This window comes from Rhagoletis pomonella, unplaced genomic scaffold (assembly GCF_013731165.1).
Source record: "Rhagoletis pomonella isolate Grant_MI unplaced genomic scaffold, Rhpom_1.0 Rhpom_scaffold_00007, whole genome shotgun sequence".
Lineage (NCBI taxonomy): Eukaryota > Metazoa > Arthropoda > Insecta > Diptera > Tephritidae > Rhagoletis > Rhagoletis pomonella.
Window position 1 is genome coordinate 60,029,042 of NW_023458561.1, and position 23,295 is coordinate 60,052,336.

A 23,295-nucleotide genomic window follows, 5' to 3' on the forward strand; every position below is an offset into this window, starting at 1 on the left:
GTGACATTTGTCAAGATCTCACCATGAAAGTTGGCAAGGGAGCATTTTTTTGTGCCTGAATAAAGAAACCCTTTCAAACTATCTTGCCCACTGTATCTTAATTGTCTTAAAAATTACTAATCTAAAAACCTTATCCCGAATTTCACTGTTAAAGTGAGATCAGCTCAGAACAGAAAAAATTAAAGATTTCTTATGTCAAATAAAAGGGTTTTCAAAAAGGTTTCATACTCCATTTTTCCACACTTGTATAGTTTTTATAACCTATCTCGGTGCGGTAGCTTAAAATGAAATAAGGTTTGCTATCTTTCAGCTACAAACATGCATATTTAAATAGTAGGGTGCTCGATTATTTGCTCCAAAACCGGTTTTCGATTTCTTCGAAATTTTGCAGTTTGAAAAAAAAACCGGTTCCCGCTTTTGAAATTAAGAAAAAACAGGATAAACCGGTTTAATGCTGCAAAGTTTTCATAAATGCCTAAGTTGGTATGAAGTCATGATCAAAAATTACAATAAAACCGAATTAACTACCTAACGAACCTAGCGAAAACTGCTCAGAACCAACATTTCCTTACTAATTAACCGACTTCCAAAAAAGGAGGAGGTTATCAGTTCGTCGGAATATTTTTTTTTATGTATGTTGCCGCATAACTTTGGACCACGTTAACCGATTTCGATAATTCTTTTTGCTTTGAAAAGATACTGTCTCTGGTGCTCCCATACTAATCATACTAATTGAAGTCGGTTTTGTGTTTTGCTTAAAAATTACTTGTTTTGAGTTAACTGATCATAAATACCTTAATAACCACACAGTTCTACCAGCACTCTCTCTCGCTCTACCCCACACCGCCTATCATTTCACTGCTCATTTCCACCCAACGATTTAAAAGTTTTTTTTTGTTTTCTCTCAGCTAGAAAATCTCGTTTAGTTGCCGACGTCATCGAAATGCACCCAACCCCACCGCTCTGCCAGCAATGTCAACAGCGAGATAATTGTTGTGATGTTTTTTTTTTGTGTTCAGCTGTGTTGTTTAGAATCTAAACTTTAGATTGTCGCGTCTGTCGTTAATTCGCCATTATTGCAACGATCATGTTGACAATGGTAAACGTCACGACGATCAGCAAGCGATTGAAGGTGTTGCTTGGCAGCTATGGCGTGTTGCTGCATTCAATGCTTCTGCTGCCTGCTGTTGTTGTTGTTGTGGCTGAATTAAGGTTTTGTTGTGCAGTGAGCTCGTCTGGCTTTGATGATTATTTTCTGCTGACTCTTCCAGGTAACCGCGATTTTTTGTTTTTTTTTGTTTGCTTCTCGGTGTGTCGTCGGTACGGCTCTTCGCTGTGGGCAAGGTTGGCAAGGTTTGTACATGGATCCCACTTTGTCGTTGCTGTGTCTGAGTAGTTTTTTTGCATTTGTTTTCGCTTATTTGGCTTTTGCTTGCACTGGAGCAGCTGGTGGAGTTGCTGTTTCGCGCCAACCACGACATTCAATTGCGCCCCACACTGTCGCTGTGAACAACGGCCAGATCGGCAGTCGCACGGCATTTCGACTAGCGCATAGTAGTGTTGTGTTGTTATTGTTTATTAGTGCTATTGCTGCTGCTGCTAATATTAGTGCAATCGTTAGTACTTAATTTATCGTGTACTTCAATTTGAACCAGCAACTGGTTGTTGTAGTGATCCAAATGCAAAACAGCTGATTCTGGTAGTTTTGTGCTTCGCTTGCGTTTCTTGATTTTTATTTTTTTTCAACATAATTTCTCACCTTCAAATTATCGCTATTAACAGCTGTTTCATCATATTATTGCTGTCTCAAGCGTAACCAGCATTATTTGACAAAATTATGCATAATTAACAAAAAATACGAAAATTCAGTGTAAAGACATAAATAAATGTAAAGATCCCCAATATAATGGTGAACAAAAAGATAATAAAGAAACTCGGACGACCCTCAACAAAATAAAAGTGTTAAAAGAAAAAACGTGCTTACCTTCGTGTAAAAAATTTGCCAAGTTGTTAGTGTAAGCTGTGTAGCAAGTCAGGCGCAGTGGCGTTGGCAGCAGCGAAGGCGACATCGAAAACTTCCCACAAAGCCATTTTATTACATTCTTCTACACCAATCCAGCATGGGAATCGGCACCAGTACAGGCGTTGTCGGTATGAAATACCAATTTATTTTGATTAAAAAAAAAAAATTATTTCAATATAGAATTATATTTTTTGGCGAATGTTGCGTTTTTTGTCTGGTTTTTTGTTGAGGTTGTTGTAGCTGTCCGGTGATTTGTAGACTTTTGTAAATACGCTTGTTGAGTGGTCATAAACGTAATAACAATAATAAAGCGAAACATACCTACATACCGATGTCTGATTAGTGGAACAATTTTTGATGTGAAAAGTAAGCAAAAATTTAACGAGCACTGTGCATTTGTAAAAGAATATTTTTTATTTATTTGATTACAAACACATAACCATAAGTTACAACGTGTTTACACTTGTTCTAAGAAAATTGGTGTAGGCGATAGAAAAAATGAAGGAAAAGTAAGATCATTTATGTTGTGCATAAGCAGATAAGAAAGAAGACATACCTTTATAAATTAAAGGTTTTTGACAAAATATTGCATTTGTTCGTTCTTAAAACGGAATGCGTTAGTGATTCGCTTGATTATATGAGGTAAGGTGTTCCAAAGGCGTATGGAGAAAATAAAGAACTGACATTCAGCAATCAAACTGTTTTATTTTTTTTTTATTTTAGCAGATCTATTGATCTGAAGCTGTTCTTCTAGATACTCAGGTTCTCACTACGTTTTGCCGTATTAGTTATTTCTGTTTAATCGGTATCCATTTTAGTGATTTCATCTTACATTTTAAAATGTTTATTTTGTTAATATTTACCATTGCTGAGATTGCTTTTGGGGAAACCATGGGTGTTTCAGCTCAAAATGAGTTAAAATAAATATTGTATGGTGGTCATCCTCCATTATAAAAAATAAAATTAGTCCCAACATATGAGTACATATGTATGTATCTATGTACATATAGAAGGGCTTGAAAATAAATAGGGACCCGGAATTTTTTGGTTATGAAATATTTACTATTTTATTAAATATATACGTATGTATATTAATCAGTGTACGAAAATAAACTATATTGTACGTTACTATTTCGTTTCGTTTATTACTTTAACAGTTCGGTACAATACGAAACAAAACGGCTGAGTTCACTTTGGCGATAGTACACTACAGTAGTTTAGTAGTTACAGACGAAACAACAAACGAAATGAATCGTGCAGAGAAAAATATAAGTATGTATGCACATATATGCAATAAACAAATACAAAACGAATGGCTGCAATGAATAAAAAAAAATAAAAATGTTTTTTAATTGAATTGGATATGAAAATTTACAGAAAAAATTATTTTTCACGTAATTGAAACGTTTGCATACATATAAAACGTACCCTATGGTACAATTGTCACAAACGAAAAGCAAACGTTTCTCGTTGGGGAAAATGACAGTGAATCTTACAATTTGTTTCTGACTATTTACAAAACTGTACAAAACCACAAATGATATGATGATCGATGAGCAAATGGGAATTGTTTAGTACAGTTTATTTTCGTACCCTGATATTAATCTCTTTTATTGCTGTTATTAATTTATTTTATTAATAAAATTCAACAAAGTTCCATTTAAATTTTAAACTTTTTACTCGAAATTTTCAGAACAAAATCAGTGTTCTAAAAAAAATTAACATTAAATAAACAAAAATTACCTAAACAATGATATTGCTCGGATCAGGGGTCGAACCCGGGTTCTACGGAGTGAATGTATGTACCTCTAACCACTCAGCCACAGCGGCCGACCAATTCGCTTTGCTTTATTTAAGAAAGTATTATTTGTATACTAATCTAAAACTATATATGTACGGTGGAGGGCAAGCAAATAGGGATGCCACATTTTAATAAGTTTTGGCCATTTCACAATATTTTATTAAGTTTCACCTTCGCGTAATCTAATCACGCAATGAATTAGAGACTTCAAACTTAAACTTAGCTCGGACCCCATGAAAATGTGATAAGAAAGATGAATTAATCTTCCAGGTGACGCCGATATCTAGATATTTGAAAAATCCGCATTTATTGGTATGGCGGTCGATTTTCCTTGGCTTGGCTTTAGTTTTTTTAATTACTTGTATAGTTTGTTTATTTATGTTTATATTTTTTTATAATAGTATAGCTCACTGTATAATAAAAACCATGTAAGTCAAAATTTCAATTTTCGACGAATTTCAAAATACCGACCCTCTTGCGCGAAATTATCGTATGCGCCAGATAGCCAATTTTTCAGGCAAGCATTTTTTCTACAAAACTTCATAAGAAATTTTTTTCCAAAAATTCTGATTGTAAAGTTTGAAATTTTTATGAAGCATTATCCAATTATCCAAATTTTTGTACAAAATTTTAAATTCAGACTTAAATGGTTTTTTACTAGATAGTGAGATATAAAATTCATTAAAAAATATTAAACACTAAATTAACCAGGGACGTGAACCAGATGAAAAATTTGGTCGGTTCGGTTCAGTGGTTCGGACCGTTTTTGCACTTTTGAATTGGTTCGTCAAAGCGGTTTTTTTTGGTCTTTGAACCGGAGTTTCGGTTCGGTTCAACGGTTCGAAAAACAAAAAAATTCCGCGCAAGTTTAAGGGTCAAGTGGCTGTAAAATGAGATAGGTGCCTTTACATTATATATTGTCACATGGTAAACAAACAAGGTAGGTATTACCAAATTTAACAAGAAGAAAAAAATGAGTACGTTTATCTATTCAAAATTGGTTGAAATGAACCTTTAAACTGTTATGGAAAGTGGTTCGGTATTCGGTTCGGATCAAACATTTGTGGAAAATTTCGGTTCGGTTAATGGTTCAGTTAATTAATAGAAAAAAGCGGTTTTCCGGCTCAAAACCGGTTCGGTTCGAAACCGGTTCACGTCCCTGAGATTAACAGTAGCAAAATAGCCAAAACTTGTTAAAATGTCGCATCCCTATTTATTTTCGCGTCACTGTATGTATGTATGTACTTTTCAAATCACCCTCGTATAATTTTAAATAGGAAGCAAAAAGCATAGGAAATCCAATTATTTAATGCACTACCTTTGCATCGACATACGTTTGTACTTTAATGTGTATTGAGGAATGTACTTAATGTAATGCAATTATTTCAAAACAATACGCAACAGTCATCATTTAGTAAAGATTTATTACTACGAGTAGATAATTGAAAGACTCGTCATCAGCTATTCATTTTGACTTCAACAAGGCGAACAAAAACTGCAATTCGATTGTACGATAATTTATAAACCATTAAAAAATTGTTGACAGGCAAGTTTCTTTATTAAAAATAATTAAATGTTTGCACCTCATATTAAATAACTATTTGATCGAGCTTCTCTTCCAAATTGCAGTATGCGTAATGTCATCTTACTACACCTACAGAGGGATCTGCAGTTGTTTGCCGGTCCCAAATGGTAGATGGTTTTTTTTTTTTGAGGGAAACTTGGCAGAAATAATGGTTTGGAATTGACTGTAATCAACGACAAATATTAAAACAAAGCCTTTTTGGTTATTGTTCGGACCAGTTATCGAACCTGAGTAGACTCTTTCTTTCTAAATTCTGCTAAGCCTTTATTTAACACACATATGTCGATGACTATACCCAGCTACAAATTATCCAAAAATTCCGTAACTTACCTGAAAATTCTTAACCCTTTTGTGCCGGTTTGATTTCCAAAAATACACAATAATTAAAAATAAAAAACCTAAGGAACTTGACTGCCGTCTGCATCTGTATGATATATCAAACTGCGTAATGCTAGAGATAATACTTTGAGAGTGATTTTGATTTCTTGTTATTCACATTTCCTGAAATGTAAAAGGAATTTTCTTGCCTTGGGGCAAATGTGTTCATACATACATAAGTAGTGTATCACCAGTACTTGATATAAGCGATTTAAAAAAAAAATAAAATCAAAAAATTTACCACAACAACAGACATACATATTCACTCATGAGCTCATTCGCATAAAATTTCGTGAGATTACGTTGTACACATGATTTTTTATTTGCATTAATACATTTGTATGCGCGTGTATTTTAAAGAATTTGCTTTGCTAATTCTGCAGGCTTTTTTATTTAATCATATGTATATGCATATACATACATATTTATAATAAACTGTGGTTTACACGACGATCATTAAAATTAGCTATTGTAGTTACTGGTACATACATATGTATACATACGTAAATGGCTAGCAGGAAAATTACTGAAAGTTCTGAACTATTCTGACTTATGTACGAGTATCTGGTTAGAGACCCATCAGGCAATTGGAAGCGTTGGGCCATTGGAAGCTTTTTTAAATTTTACAAAGAGCCACTTTTAATAAAAAACACAAAGTACAACGGATGCTAACAAAAATACAAAAATAAAATCATAAATATTTTTACTTAAGACGAGTTAGAGTTCGATGGTCATTGAGAGGTTGAAAAAGGCACTTCCGAGAAAAAAAATAAAATAAAATTGGGTTTTTTTGTCCACAGAATCCGAATCTGAAGTAAAACCATACATGTGTAAAAAAATGGACTTCTGCTCAGTCTTCTTCGCACTAGACTTCCAGTGGAAACCGGAAGTCGGTAATACCACCAAAAGATGAGAGAATTCCTGACTTGGTAATTCATATTTTTTTGTTTATCAATAAAAATATTTTCACTCATTTCATAGGTCCAGGACGGGCGAGTTGAAGTTCGAAGGCTATTTAGAGGTTGAAAAAGGCACTTCTGAGAATAAAGTTGCAAACAAAAGTTACGGATTTTTATTCTTAGAATCCGAATCTGTAGTAAAAACGTGCACGCATATCTTATTTGAAAAAAAAACTTTGAAAAGGCAAATTTTTCCGACAGGGCATTAACTACATACTTTCTTTGCATTGTGGCTCTTAGTATTTTGAATAATCGTATATCACTGATAAAATTTTTATTTTTTGTTTTTTTTTTGTTATTTTTTTGTGTTGTATGCTTACATATGTATGTAATTAGGGAACCCCTTTTAGAGAGTTACGACTAAAACAAGGCTTATTCATACATATATATGCACATTCAGAAATTATTTACTAGGTAGTTAACACTTTTTTTTATTTAAATTAGTAGAACAAAATACAATAGGGTTATTCATGTAACGCGATATACCGCTGATAAATTATAATTTTTTTGGAATGGAATTCCTAATTTTATTACGTTTATCGGCAGTTTGTGACGTTAAATGAATACCCCTAATTATTTTGTGAATTTCCAAAGGTTTTGGTTACGAAAGATTTAAAAGTCGAAAAAGTTGTCCCTTTTTTCTTTTTCCTGTCCTTCTTCACTATATGTGACCTGGTCTACGGAAAGGGGGCTTAGGTGTCAAAAAAATCAATTTTCACTTTTTGGTTGATTCGGATGGAAGATGAGATGATTTTCACTTTTAACAGCTTTTTCAAGAAAAGTTTTTTCGCACGTAAGCTCCCTTTTCGTAGACCAGGTCACATATAATGTTGCATTTATTCTGCCCTGCGCTAGGGCTGTCAGGTTTTCGTCAGGTGTCACATGCATATTGCTTGTTCTTTCTTTAAAATGTTGCACTCTGATAATTTTGCCATATATGTATGAAGGTGACATTTTTCTCGGGAAAAGAAAACGCCATAAGTTAAGCGACATTTTAACCAGTTTTGGCTATTTTTATTTTATTTATTTAATGTTCATAATTTTTTAAATAGGCGTACCATATTACATAACCAGCACCACATAAATCCACACTTCAAACTTCGTATAAAAATTACCAAAATTCAACAAACTTTAACAATGACTCCCAAAAATTGTTTAAACTTTTTAATTTAAAATGTTTGGGCGTAATTGGTAAAGTGTGTTGAATTTTTATAATTTTTGTAAAATAAGTGAAACAAGGATGTTTTTTAATGTGGTAGACTTTTATAAAAAAAATATAAACCATAAATAAACAAAAGAGAAATAGCCAAAACTGGTCAAAATGTCACTTAATTTAATCAGCTGACCACAAGTGTATGTAGAAGAAAAAGTTTATATAATTTAGAGTTGTCACCAAAGAAAATTTAAGCAATAAATTTATTATAAGATAAAAAATTTATAAAAAAAAGAAGTGCCACACTACGGAAGGGAAGCTTTGTTCGACTCGTTTCTAGCTCGTTTCATATTACAGAAATTTCTATTACTCTTTATACATTCTAGCCTTGGCCATAGTTTTCGTATTGGCCCTAGTCTTCGTATCCGTATTCGGTTTCGTAGGCATATTCTTGTTTGTTTTTGTGTTCATATTCACCTTTGTCATCGTTTTCTTTTACATGCTCTCATTCGTACGCGAATTCGTGTTCATCTTAGTATTCGTCGTTTCATTCGCCATTCATTCGTATTTGTATTCGGCTTGGAATTCGTATTCGTCGTTCGACTTCGGGAAATACTTCGCATTCGTGTTTGTCTTCACCTTCGTATTCATATTTATCTACGTATTCGCCTTGGTTTGTATTGTTCGTATTTTATTCAGAAGCCTTTATATTCCTCTTCTTTTCGTGTTCGTCTCCATTTTAGTCTTATTCTTTTACCTCGTTTTAGACTTTACTTCGTGTTCCTCTTAGTCTTAATCGTAAATCGCTTCTTAGTAAAAATTTATGAAGGTGAAATGGAAGAACTTCCGTTGCATCGCAAGTGTAACAAATTTCCGTGACGACATTTTTAGTTATTCACCACGGCCGCAAATAAAGGTGTTATCATATCCGAGTATCTGTTTGTTCTATAAATTATTTTCCATTTCGTTAGGAAAGATAATAACTATACGTAAGTGCGGAAATTAATAGGAAATGCTCTACAACAGAAACAATACAGAAAAAATGGAAATGCATATAAAATTTAATTGTCAGCAATGTCATAGACATGCATTGTCTATATATCCGCCCGTAATTTTTGATTTTTTCTAATTGTCAAAAGAAAATTTGCAACATATAAACTATTTTTAATTGTGTTTTTTTTCTTTTTCTCAATTTTATGCCGTTTTGCCTTTGCGCTCACACAATAGCGTAGCCTATTTTGTTTTCATTATAGTGTATGTAAATTTTTGTTGTTATTTTTGCGAAAAGCAATTAACCTATGCTTTACACTAAAGCGAATATTTCCTACTTTTTTCGTTTTTTTTCGTTTTTTTTGTGGCTCTTATTGTCTTTTCTATGGCGACGTATGTAGGTACATACATATGTATGTGTCTATTTATGGCTGTGTACACAAGTGTAGTTAGCTAGTTATTACCTTTCTAATTAAAAGTACAAATGCACGTGGGTACTTTTCTATGTCGCCGGCACTGTCAAATGTTACAAATGTGAAGTCTATCTTATGATCGCAAAAAATTCTAAATTACAGTGAGTAGAAGGTCAGTTAATTATTACCTTTTTCGATCACCATTCGTTTTATTGTGGGATGCTTGAGGGCAGTGGGCGGGGTTAGTAGATAAAAACTGGGCTACAAATCTTCAGTTGTATCGTTATTGTGTCGTTTGTATTTACGTTTGCAAAAAAAAGAGTCACTTCTAATAATTGCTAAATGTAATTCTATAATTTTAGTTGCCAACCTTATAGTTTTATAGGCAATTTAAGTGACAATTACTTAGATAAATCTTCATACATACATACATACATATGTATGCACACTTACTGCCTTAAGGTCCGTTCACACACAACTTTGGCGTTGCGTTGGCGCTGTCATCGCTTTGACAGCAGCGCCCATGCTTGCTACAATGAACACTTCAGAGAGAATACTTTGGTCACTACATTAACATATCAGCGGCAGATAAATCAAAATTTTATATCAATAATTGTATTTAGAACTATATTTCTTGCCCGCATTTGTTTAAAAAGAAATATTAAATCACATAATTTTGGTTACTTGTAACAGCTGACGAACGGCGCGCGCGAAATTTGAGAGTTGGCCATCTTTCTGCGTTGTGTTGGCGTTGGCGTTGCCCAACTTTGGTTATGTGGAGACTTTCATATAAATGCATGTATTCATAGTCAGCTGTCGAAACGACACCAACGTCAGCGCAATGCCAAAGTTGTATGTAAACGGGCCTTTAGGGCATGTTATTTTCCGCTATTAAAATAGGAAAAAAAAAAATTATGTCAAAGTACAATTTTGCGCTTTTCTGACTTCGCTTCTCTCGCCAATTAAAGATTAATTCAATTATAGGGCACTTTGCTCCAATCTGTGTTAAATAAATAAGTTGGCAAGAATATTTCAATATGACTATCGAACGACATGTATGCATTTAAAAGCCCCTTAAGTCATAAATAATTCAATAAAATAGATTATATACGTAAATGAATACAAGTTTGGAGCAACCTGCTAAGAAAAATTTTAATGAAATAGGTAAAAATACTTTTTAAATCTTGGTTATGAAACCGCAAATAATTCACCCAAAGCCACCTCCTTTTGGTCCTTTTTTTGTGCTTCAAGCATTTATTTTATATAAAAAGAGTTATTGTTATGTTTTAAATTTTTGTATTCAATTCTTTTCCTTAAACTGTTTAAAATAGTTTAGAAAAAATTCAGTTCATAATTTCTGATGAGCAATTTTTTTTTATGGAATACCGACTTGGAAATGAGATCGGATTCCAAAGAGGCCCTGCTCAGTTTTGCAGACTCCCCATGATGACGACATTGGTCCTGGTAGTGAAAGCCTAAGGCTTCTTACAATTGGGAAGTCACACTTTGTATTCCTCCACAAGCACACAATACCTTCAGATTGTGTCTCCTCAGAATGTCCCATTTTACCGATAAGGTACTATCTTAGCTTGCAGTATCATGCATCCAGGGATAGTTCTTAGACCCTCCCTGCTTAGATCAATCATAAGTTGAGAGGGTATACGGGAGGGGGGCTATACGTCTATTGGATTGCGTTTTAAATTTTTGTATACGCTAGTGAGTCTCCCACCATTTTAGAAGCTCTCCCTTCGAAGGACCACAAAAAGGCCGAGGGCAATGCAGGCTCCGTTGGTATTCGTATTTCGCTCTTTTTTGCCATCAAAGTCCTCATGACCTGGAGACCACCATAAGGTAACCGTATTACCGGCTCTTAAGTATCCTGCAAACATATTCGCGGCCACGGATTTCAACTGCAACAAATTCCGACCAGAATATGGTTAGTTGTGTGCCTATTGATACACTTTTCTTAAATCGAGGCCCAAGTATGCCGGCCCCAGTACACTTATCACGATTTTTGGATGCATCAATGTACCAAATATCCTTTCTAAACTCTGTGTTTACCGCTTTTCAATATGTGGTCTCATTTAGGAATAATATTCCTGTAGGGCTTCATAAAGATCAGATCAGCCTCAGCCGTTCTGAGCAGCAAACTCAACTTCGACTAAGTGATATAAACATAAAATAACAGCTTATTAATGGCGCCAATAGTTTGTTTTACTTCACTCACAAGCAATATAAACTTCTTTAACTTATATGAACTCACTGAGACTAAGAATTTTCCACTTCTGAAGTTATTCGGAACACTTTTATTCTTCACAATATTCGCCAATTAAGTTCAATAAAAGTGCGTCTCGATACTCTCCATTATATACTTATTAAATAAAATAAAAAAATGGGCAAACAACACACCCATATACATACATACATACATGATACTTTGCAATATTTATTTATTTTACGACTTCACCAACTTTGCTTGTGCCGTATGCGCTTCCAGCATCTCACTATGTTGCCGGTCATGCTTTATTTATACTTGGATGTGGTCAATAGACCCCAAAATGGCAATGAAAGTTATCAATGCTTTGTAAAAAAAAGACAATAAATAAATTCCAGCAAAAGAAAAATCAATAGTGAGAATGAAATTTCTGCGCATCTGTGTGAGTTTAAGTTTAATAATTAAAATTATTTTCTACTAAAGCAAAAATTGGGTTTTCGCTTTAGTATAAGTTTGTATAAGTCGTAGTAAGCTTTTGTTTCCCAACACCTCCTTAACTGCGAAAAATGTTAATAATTCTTTATACGAATGATTTAAAAAATAAAAGCCGGTGACTGATTTATGTTGATGACTTCTAAAAGCAAAGTCACACTGATTTTTATTGATGACTTTTAAAAATAAAAGTCTTTTAGCAAAATTTCACGAAGATTTTTAGTTTCCCACAAAACTTCACTAGGTCTTTATTTGCGATTTTTGAATGGAATTCCGTATGGAAAAACTTTAAAAAAGGCATTCCTTAAAAAAATTACTTTAGGCTTCTTGTAAATATGCTAAGAAAATAAGCTCTAAGTTCAGAACGAAACAAACAATTTGTACATTCCAACTGTAAACATTCAAAGGAGTTCGTTTTAAAACAGAATTATTAGCTTATGGGGATAAAGCTTTACCATAAGTTTGCTAGTTTTTTGTTTGCAAAGTCCAAAAATATATGTATCTATGTGTGTATGTATGTACACTGCCGGCAAAAAGTATTGGCACAGCAAATTTTTCACAATACATCCAACAATATTTTTCTAATATTTTTCCGCCTATTTTATATAAAAATATAGTTCATTCTACAACAAAAAACATAAAAATATAATCCCCAAACTTTGTGCAAAACTCACGAAAATTCTGCAAGTTGTCATGCAAATTTTCAACTTTTTAATCAGATTTAATTAAATTCTAGTAAAAAACTGCAAGTTCGGAGTTAGTCAAAAATCGCATTGATTTTTGAGATTTTTTTTTGTCGAAGGTGTTTTGCATTTTTTCCATATAAAGTATTTTTGAAACTTTTTTTTTTTGTGTGGAAGACTGCGTGAAAAAATTGCCAAAAATCAACGGTAATTCGACGCTACTTTAAACTTGTACTTTATTATAATAATATTGATTTGGCTACAAATCTATATACTCAGAAAAAAAATTCTAAAAAATCTGATTAAAAAGTTGAAAATTTGCTGAATTTCGTGAGTTTTGCACAAATTTTAGGAATTATATTTAATTTTTAATATTTTTATTGAGCTTTGTACCACGATTGTTTATTAGGAAAAATTGAAAAAGCAACAAATTTTCCCCAATAAACAATCGCGGTACAAAGCTCAATAAAAATATTAAAAATAAAATGTTAACAAGCCACAATAACATTGACAAATACTTTAGGAATTATATTTTTATGTTATTTTGTTGTAGAACGAACCATATTTTACAATGCTTTTTTTTATATATAAATGGCGGAAAATATTAAAAAAAGAAATTGTTGCATATCTTGAGATAAATTTGCTGTGCCAATACTTTTTGCCGGCAGTGTATGTTCATATCGAGTTAGCAGTTAACAGTAACAGCCAAAAAGACCTCAGCAACAATTTTTTCAAATTTATATTTTTTATGCAGAAATATCTCTAGATGCTCAGAAACAGTTCTGCATCAAACAAAAAATATTTTTTAAATGTCGCTTACGTCCCTTTGGCGGTTATAGTTCGATATGTTTGTGAGTGAAGTGCTTATCTACATATTTCCCCCTAAAATAGCTTTCTTATCAGCATCTGTGCATACATTTCCACATTCTCCATCCTCTTTCCAGATAATGACGTCGAGAGCGTACTTGCCGAATCGCAGGCAATTGTGATGAGCGCCTCCCAACAACGCCAACAACAATTAATTAATCAACATATGCTCGAATCTCAAACATCTGTGAGTAGTGGCGCTTCAATACAAACCGTGCTGCATCAGTCGATGTTCGCGAGTGCAACCAGCACAATTAGTACACAACAACAAAATTTACAACGTACCGGCAGCATATCAAGTAACAACACCACCCCAGCACACCGCGCAGCAACACCCACAAAAGCGGCAACGCAACAGCAGAGTGCAGCAGTTAACAGTAACAGTAACGCACTGGCTAACAGCAGCAATTCGACATCAACAGCACAGAGTGTTTCATATGCCACAGAAGCGTTGATAACATTACGACCACAACAAATACAGCAAACACAAAATCATTTGCCGCCAGCTGAGTGTATAAACTCGTTGTTGGAGCATATAAGCCCGGCTGCGGCTGCGGCTGCTATGAGCGGTGAAGGTGTGTTGAATATTGCCGATGTTGCTGATCTGTTACATCCGCAACATGCCATCATAACGGGTAAGTTGCTGGAGCGGTATGTTGCGAATGTTACACTGAAATTTATTATATTTTTAGGCGGTCGCTCGCATGGCGGTTGTCCGCTAATCATATTTCCGGATAATAACAATTTCCATTTGTTGGAGGAAGCGGATTATCAGAAGTTAATTTTATATCTCACATCAGTGCCATCGTAAGCAAGCGATGCCATTTTTTAGATTTTATTATATTCTAATTATCTTTTTTAGGCTGCAAGATACCGATTTGGGTTTTCAGTTAATCATCGATCGACGGAAAGACAAATGGACGTCGGTGAAAACAGCGCTACAGAGGATATCGGTAAAATTTATGAACAAATAATAATAAAATTACTCGCCCTGATAGCCAAACAAAAATACTTGGACCTTAAAAATCCTCAAAATTGCAATTTCTTACCTTCGTTCCTTTTCTTCTAAGTATTTCTCACTCACTCGCTGCAATTCTTAATCAGCTTACACAATTTTCTGAGAGAATTTCAAGTCCAGTCTACATTTGCTCAATAGTAATATCTAAGTAGTAAAATTAATTACAAAAATTCAGTCAATGTTTCGAAACAACCTTTCAGCTCTTTTAATTTATTGGAAAAGAGCCAGAACTTTCGATGTTGACTTAACTGGACTTGAGGCTGTAAAATACCCTTTTCATAAGTGTGTCTTCAAAGTTTTCCCCATATTCCTCGTAGGCAGGATGAGAATCCGATTATCATCAGTCTAATAACTAGTCTTGCGGGAGCTTAGGAAGTGGCTCTGCTGGAAGTAAGTGTGTTCGGGTGCATAAAGCAAGCCAAAGAGCTTCTTCGAAGCTATAACCCCAAAATATCTGGGGAGCCATTCACCCTTCGAAAGACTAACCTGAGATTTATAACAGGGCTGTTAACGGCGAAAGTAAGATTCCAACTAGTTTTTGAGAGGTTGTTCAATCATCTGGTAACTGGCGTATGGCCCTATTCAGCAAAGAATGCAGCATTAACTGTCGTCTAAAATATTTACCTCGCATATTACATCGGGCTCGACGAGCCCTCTTCATTATGATTTCCACCTTGCCAACGGGCTTCGACGGACTGAAAAGGAGCCTCAAGGCCAACCAGAGCTGTTGAGGATCTCCACAGGTCTACCGGAAGGTAGGAAGACGGCCGCTGCAGCAGTGAGTACCTTGCGGAACTGATGTTCGCCAACTAGTGGACAGCGTCCAAGGTTTTATCGCTAACTTCCGAGAAGCTGTGCTAATTAACTTTTTAATGTTGAGCTGATGGATAATTGCGTTTTTTGGTAAAGAGTAGGGGAGGCACTTATCTGAACTGAAAGGTGCATTAATGGGTTTCATTATAAAGTGAAAAATGATAAGGCAATTCTGCATACCTATTACAAATTCAGTAAAAACAAGTCCGTACTTAAGCTCTTATATAAAGATTGATATTTAATTTAGAGTGAAAATGTCTTTCGATGGTCGCTGCGGACAAAGCCGCAGGAGAAGTCTAGTTCTCCTACAAAAATCTTTCACATAATTTCTAATTTCATAATAGAACTTAGTTCCAGCAAAATCATACATATTTTATTTATGTACTTTCTCGGTGGAATAAATAACCTTTGAGAGTATTTCACAGATCTACTTTCCCGGCATCATACATGTAGTTTATGTGCTGCGGCCATCGGGACTCTTCCAAAAAGCCATATCCGAAGTCAGCACAAAATTCTCCAAAGATGAATATCGCTTTCGACTGGTAATCTGTTCGGCGCTCAGTGATCTGCACGAGTATATAGACAAAAGTCAGTTAACAGTCGATATGGGCGGAACGTTAATCTACTCACATCACGAGTGGATACAACAGCGAATAGTAAGTGAACAACAATTTGTCTTTTGCTCTTTGATATATTATAAAAAATTTTAAATATGTATGCATTTGTACGTCCAACATTTCTCTTTTCCCTACAGTCACTTGAGAAATTCTCTAGTCTCACGCATCAAGTCTCTACGGAATTGGATATCTTCATACAAACCATACACGATACGGAATTTCCCAACTCTGTGGAGGCCACGCAAAAGCTGATTGATGTGCAAGGCGGTGACTATGAGCGTTTGAAGGTTTTTAAAATAATTTATTCTATAAAATTATATACCTATCTACTAATTTCACTCTGTCTTTTCTCGTAAACGCAGGAGGAGATATTGGCCGCTGCCAGGCATGGTGAAACTTTGTTGAACAATATCAAAGGGAATGAGGAGATTAAGGAATTCTCAGAGCGTACTGGCAATGTTAGCGCAATAGAGCGGTAAATTTTAAAACTGCTTTCACGCACTTACTGCCTTTTCTACTGTTCTCTTTTTAACTCCGTTTGCTTTCTTTTGCTTTCAAATGAGTTCATATTTACATAGCATTGAAGTCGTTTTATCATTTTAAAACTTTCTTATCTACTAATAACTACCAAAAAGCCATTTTTTAGAATCCTCTGGATATCCTTCCAAGAAAAAAAAATATTAACTTCTTATATCTTATTTACTTGTGTATAATTCACTTTTCTATGGTATAATATTTATTTGCGTAACTATAGCTCTGCACTGGTTTTGTAAAGAGATTTTACATTTTACTTGTAATTGTAATTTAATTGCGGTATTACGATACATTGTTGTTGGTAATTAGTTTAAAAGGAAAATCATAAACTACAGTTTACAAATTTAAGTTGTAAATACATACATATATGAGAATACATACATACATACATAATATATTTATACTTATTTTTTGGAAAAAATATTGAAGCTAGAGAAGCTGTAAGAATCCGTTCCGGATTTCCTTGCATTTTGCTCTAGGTGTTCACAATTTCAGAATTTTAAACATGAACAAGAAAAGTACATAATACTTTCAATCCTTCAATACTATCTATGTATGTATATCGGAAGAGTTTTGGAAAATCAGGGACAAAATTTTAGTATAAAAATTGATCAAGACAGAACTGAGAGATAATTATGCAATAAAGTTAACGAAAGACTTAAGATACGAACTTTTTTTTTTTTTTTGTACAGAAAATGAAATATTGTCCTATAAATGTACAGTTCCCCCTAGTGATAAGCGATCTAGCAGGTTAAGAAGATCCAGCCGTCTTCTGGCTTACAAATAACCATCGTGATTCTCACAGAATCCCAACATGCAGACGCACATCTCATTCTTAACGTTATGTTCCCAAACGTTTTGTTTTCCAGCAGAACGTTGCCCACACTTCTGTTCTTATTTGATCCTCCTTGCAAACGTTCTAGATACTTTCATTCTTATTTTGCTCAAGAATGTATTCTATACAAGATTGTGCATTACCGGCGGCGAAGTCATTTCTCAAATAAAAGTAAACAAAGCCGAATACGAGGATAAAATATAATGTCAGATTAGCCAATTATCTTCTTCTTTATTGGCGCTGTAACCACCTAAGCCAATTAGAAATGCCAAGTGAAGCCAAGTCCTTCTTCACCTGGTCTTTCCAACGCAGAGGAGGCTTTCCGCTTCCTCTGTTACCAGCATCGAGACCCACGTTGAATACTTCCAGAGCTGGAGCGTTTCTGTCCATTTGAACGACATGACCGAGCCAGCGGAGCCGCTGAATTTTAATTCGCTGCACTACGTCTATGTCGTTACAAAGCGCATACAGCTCATCGTTCCATCGTCTGCGGTATTCGCCATCGCCAATCTTGGGTAAAACTCCAAGAGCCGCTTCATCACTTATTTTCATTGTCCATGCCTACCTACGCACCATACACCAACACAGGCATGATGAATGCCTTATGGAGTGTGATTTTTGTATGGCGAGAGAGGGCTTTACTTCTCAATTGCCTAGTCATTACAAAGTATCAATTTTCTTAATATTCCATTTTTTGATGTTAAACGTATATTAACTGGTTTAAATTGTTAAAATATATGACTTCTAAAAATTTTAATAAAAAACATTTGAAAAACCAGTGATTTTAGTGCCTTTAATGTTTTTGAGGCACAATTTACTATTAATTAATGTCAACATCGGTAAAACCAGAGTAGCGGTTTGCGTAATTCGTCACCTTCTGTTCGCTACATCTTGGGAAACGTTCCAGAAAGTTTCGCTCTCATTCTGATCTTCTTGAGAACGCTACCGAGAGTTTTGTTCTTTACGGAAAGGTTTCGAACTTTTTGTACTCATTTTGTTCCCGTTCAAACTGCTAGCAATACTTTTGTTCCCCTTTGGGAACGTTCCTGACATTTTGTTGTCGTGCAGAACTGAACCAAAACTATAACGCGTTCTCGTTCCCTATTTCTAAGTGGACAAATAGAACACAATAATAATCTTTTTTTCTGAGCGAAAAAAAAAATAAAAACCAAAAAATAATGATTAATTGCTGTTTTACAGAATATTATTGATAATGATTAGCGTCCCTACTTCAGATAATGTAGGGTTTTTTTGTTTCAACCCATATTTACCATACTCACTGGTTTGTACTAAGGTTAACTTTCTAAATAGGTATTTGAAAAAAGATCATCTTATTGTACTTTGACGAAAATTTAAACCAGTACGTTAATGTTCTCTGTACTTACACATACATATGTATCTAACTACATGCATACGTACATACATTTTGAAACGTTAAATGTTAAATTTTCCTTACGATTATTTTTTTACATTTCATAAACCCGATAATTTTTTCAGTTAATTGCATGCAACAATACACAAGCTTAGCTTCATTGTCTATGGATATTCACTAGCCTTCATTGTTGTCGAAAGTTTTGATTCTTAACAGTATCCACTCTTTATTTAAATCGTGTCAAATTTCAAATTAGGCGCATAGCTGTTTGTGTTGTTGTTGAAAATTGTATTTAACTAAAGATACGAAATTGTGTATGTTAATTTTGTAAGAAATATTTCAATATCCTTAGTGTAGCACGTTTGTTGATACAAAACATAGTTATAACGTCACCACCGATACATAAGGCGGAATATAAACTAGGATCTTTCGCTTTGTTACGAAAATAAGCTGAAATTTTCTAATTTTGTATAATTTTATTTAAGAAAGCATAATTCAAATAATAAATAAATAATCAAGTCCAAAGATTAAACCATTATTGATACTAACAGTTTTGTTAACTGTTGCTTTTAACATATCTCTTACATACACACTATCTACATGAATAATTGACATTTACACAATTTGAAATAAGTTCAATATTACTAACCAATTCGCTAAACCAAGCAAATACTACTTGAACAACAACAACGCTAAACACTGCAATGCCTCCCATTTTCAATATATGTAAATTAAAATAAAAATTTTTTTCCCCCCAAACTCACATTTGGCAATCAAAATTACAAGCACGCACACGGATTACGCCGCAAAAAAAAAATTACATCCGCACCACACCATATCACCAAAAAAAACTCGTTAACTTTTTTAATTGCGTACCTAAAAAAATTCAAAGCAACTTTCACTAGCTCATTCCTCTGTCATCGCTCTCATAAGCATATTGTGTTCTCTTGTCTCTCTTTTTTCGCCCAACACACCACCCACTTAAAAATAAAAAATAAAACAAACACACTCGCTCGCTCGCGAATACAAAATAAAAATCTCTAAAAAACGTCCCAAAAAATTTATGATTTTCTTTTAATAATTTAAAAAAACGAAATGAAACACCCGCGGCAAAATTGCAATGCCGCGCATTGTTCGTGTGCTATTGAACTCACTACTCACTCACGTGCAGACCCAGTGCAGGGAACAGTGCTAGCAATCGCCCACCTCATCAAATAATCTATCATCAACAATATAAATTCAAAAAACCGCAACATTTTGATGATTGTCGCGATTATCGTAGACTGCTGGTGCAGCTGGAGGAGACCGAGCGGCGCTTTGACGAATTCTGGCGCACACATCGGAATCGACTGCAGCAGTGCCTGGAGTTGCGTCGCTTCGAGCAGGATTTCCGTGAGCTGCAGGTGAGTTTTTGTATAACAAAATCAAGATTTTCCGCTGTACCTATTAGCAATTTTCCGCTTTTATTGCAGACCATTTTCGATGCCCATCTGAAATGCGTTGCTGAGATGACCGAAATTGGTGAAAGTGTGGAGCGCGTTGACACTCTGATGGCCGATACGAAGCACTATCAACAGCTCAGTCAGGTGGATATCGAGCGTGCTGGTGAGGTGATTAACGCCGGTCAGCAGCTGCTTGGCGTACGTGGCGTCTATCCGTGGGAGATTGTACAACCCAAGTGTGATGAATTGCAACGAGTGTGCGATATTATAACAGAGCGTTTGTGCAAGCGGCTGGAGATACTTGCCAAGAATCGTGAACTTATGGAGAGAGTAGAAAAGGTAGTTGATAGTTTTTTTTAACAACTTTGAAAGAAAGTGCGAATATCAAACTTTTCTTTTAGGCTAATCAATGGTGCGCCAATGGTGTGGAGCTTTTGGCCTCACAACGCATCGAGAAATGTTCTGCTTCGCCGGAAATTGCCGAACAGAGCCTACAGGAAATACAGGCTTTTATTTCCTCTGCAGCGGAATTTAAATTATCTAGTCCAAGTGAATTTAAGAAAATCTTCCTGGAGAGTACAACACCCGAAACCAAAGCACTTGTATCACAAGTAAGTGGATTTTTTTTTATAAGTATTGCAAATATGCCTCTCCCATGAAAATTTTTTTTTGTATGGAAGAACTGCGTGAAAAAAAATGCCAAAAATCAACGGTAATTCCTACCTACTTTGATTAAAAAATTGAAAATTTGCATGAAAATTTGCCGAATTTTCGTGAGTTTTGCATAAAGTTTAGGAATTATATTTTTACGTTTTTTATTGTAGAATTAACCATATTTTTATACAAAATTTGCGGAAAAATATTAAAAAAAAAAATTCCATATATGTATGGTGAAAAATTTTGCAGTGCCAATACATATGTATCTAAGTCAGTATGTGTGAGGACTCCCACGTCCAATTGACATTCCATACCCACACATCACGTGTCCCGTAGTCAAGAACTACAATGAAAACATAATTCAAAACAAAGACAAATATTTAAGTGTAGAATTGTGTGACTCATAGAAAAAAATCACACCCATCAATTGAAGCATGCATAAATGCTGGAATTCCAAATTGCCATATGAAATGCACCCACAGTTGGCTGATAAACATAGAATAAAAAAAAAAAAAAAAACAGTTTTCCCTAAGCATGCAAGTGCAGCGTCCACATGTTTTATGTGATTTGATGTTCTGGTGATTTGTAAAAACAGGCGTCTTTTCTTCGCATGACTACAGTGCGCATTAGTCGATTCGTCATTAAGGTGCGCTTAGAGTTGAGATTGCTTTATTGAAATGTTATTATTTTTAAATATATATCAACTAGTAGTGACGTTTTATTTGCATTCGAAGTTCCAAAAACTTTTATTTATGCCATTAGTATAGCAAAACTGCACTCCAAGCTAGTATAGTACTTAGATAGCAGAAATAGTAAAAAATCACTAACGCATAAAACTTAAGCAAATGCTTTTTCTTAAAATTCCAGACCTTTTACTCAATTTGTACAAATAAATTTAAGTAAAATGTATGAAACTTTAAGATAAAGCGATTGCTTAGTTTTTATGCATACGGCCCAATTTTTCGAAATGCTTTAATCTAAGCCGAAATTTTGCTGAGTATAATGAATCAAAATTAATGATGCTGCACCGATAATGTGAACACTCTTTTTCTTATTTTAGAACAATCAAATTGTAAATATGGCGATATTTATCAGGCGCTCATAGCCCGATCAAAGTCGACAATTTGTTTATTATTATTTTTAGTCAAGCATGATAGTGTGACCATGTTGTACCGGTTATCATCGCATATTTAGTATGGCCGATATGCACCCAAAAATATTGTCACAAAGATACCGCTACTCTCACTTTTCTCAATGAGACTCGATGGTGCCTCACCGTAGCACAGTTTCCATGTGATGTGACTACCTTCTGAACACCCACAGGCATATGACAATGTCTGACGAGGAAATAACACTACTGGAAGAAGAGTGAGGCACTCTCCTACTAACTTTGAACTCACCATTCGCGAGCTCAAAGCCCCGAATTTCCGCTTGGGTATCAGAGTAGATATTTTCCTTCCTTGCGGGCATCGCACAACTGAGCAGTCACCGCTTCTTTAATGGCAGCTGCCTCTGCCTGGTACACACTACAGTGATCTTCGAACGAGCCATATTGTAGTACACCGATGATCATTTCTATCTTTTGGCTCCGTAGGGGCAACAAACTTTTTTTTATAAAATTTATCAAATTAGCAAATTATTTTTAACCGACTTCCAAAAAAGGAAGAGGTTATCAGTTCGTCTGAATATTTTTTTATGTACATATGTTACCACATAACTTTGGACCGCGTCAACCGATTTCGATAATTCTTTTTGCATCGGAAAGGTAGTGTCTCCGAGGTGGTCCCATACTAATCTGGTTTAGATCCGATCATTTGATCATGAAATATATATATATATATATATGTGAGGGAGATCATTTGCGACAGTATAGATGCGCAGTGTTTCGAGTTATTAGCAACAAAGTCGAAGCCTCCAAGATTACAGAACATTCAAATGCTGATGTCACTTAAACAAACACCCAGTGGATAATTTCAGGATCTAAAAGTCCTCCCAAAAAATCTTCTTGAGAGCTAAACGCCTTTCACTCTGCATTCTTTTCTGCTTTATTTTTTCTATGGAGTGGCACAAAGTGAAGGCCATCTGCTTTCGCTCCCCATAGAAGGGCTTCCAGAAGGGCTTTTGTAGGACGTATTTCAGAAGGGCTTTTGGAGGAGTTCCTATACAGCTGCTCCTTTAATTCATAGAAATCATACTTGTTTAAGGTATTTATTTAAGGTTCGTATCAAATATGTTTTATTGCAATCTAAAATGCATATTTAAATTCATTTGTAATGCTAAATAGTATAAACTTATACATTCGCGTAAATTATAAATAGAAAAGCCCCTTCTACAAGGCATGCAGGGAAGCACTTTTTTCAACTTTTCTTGGGTAGGCCTTTTAGAGTGGCATTTCTTAAGAAAGGGTAGCTAAATTATTTTCTGTGCATCCAGTGCCCATAAGTCTGA

The 23,295-nt window shown here is 34.7% G+C and overlaps 1 protein-coding gene across 1 annotated transcript in view; it reads left to right on the forward strand.

Annotated features, from left to right (window-relative positions):
* The window catches only part of LOC118743925 (guanine nucleotide exchange factor DBS-like), a 107,914-nt gene that overhangs the window by 54,979 nt on the left and 29,640 nt on the right, over positions 1–23,295 (forward strand). Inside the window, exons 2-10 of the mRNA XM_036476685.1 lie at positions 13,637–14,194; positions 14,252–14,366; positions 14,422–14,512; positions 15,816–16,046; positions 16,145–16,294; positions 16,370–16,482; positions 19,920–20,151; positions 20,221–20,529; positions 20,592–20,801. Coding sequence (XP_036332578.1) covers positions 13,637–14,194; positions 14,252–14,366; positions 14,422–14,512; positions 15,816–16,046; positions 16,145–16,294; positions 16,370–16,482; positions 19,920–20,151; positions 20,221–20,529; positions 20,592–20,801 — 2,009 coding nt within the window. The remainder of the gene's footprint in view (positions 1–13,636; positions 14,195–14,251; positions 14,367–14,421; positions 14,513–15,815; positions 16,047–16,144; positions 16,295–16,369; positions 16,483–19,919; positions 20,152–20,220; positions 20,530–20,591; positions 20,802–23,295) is intronic.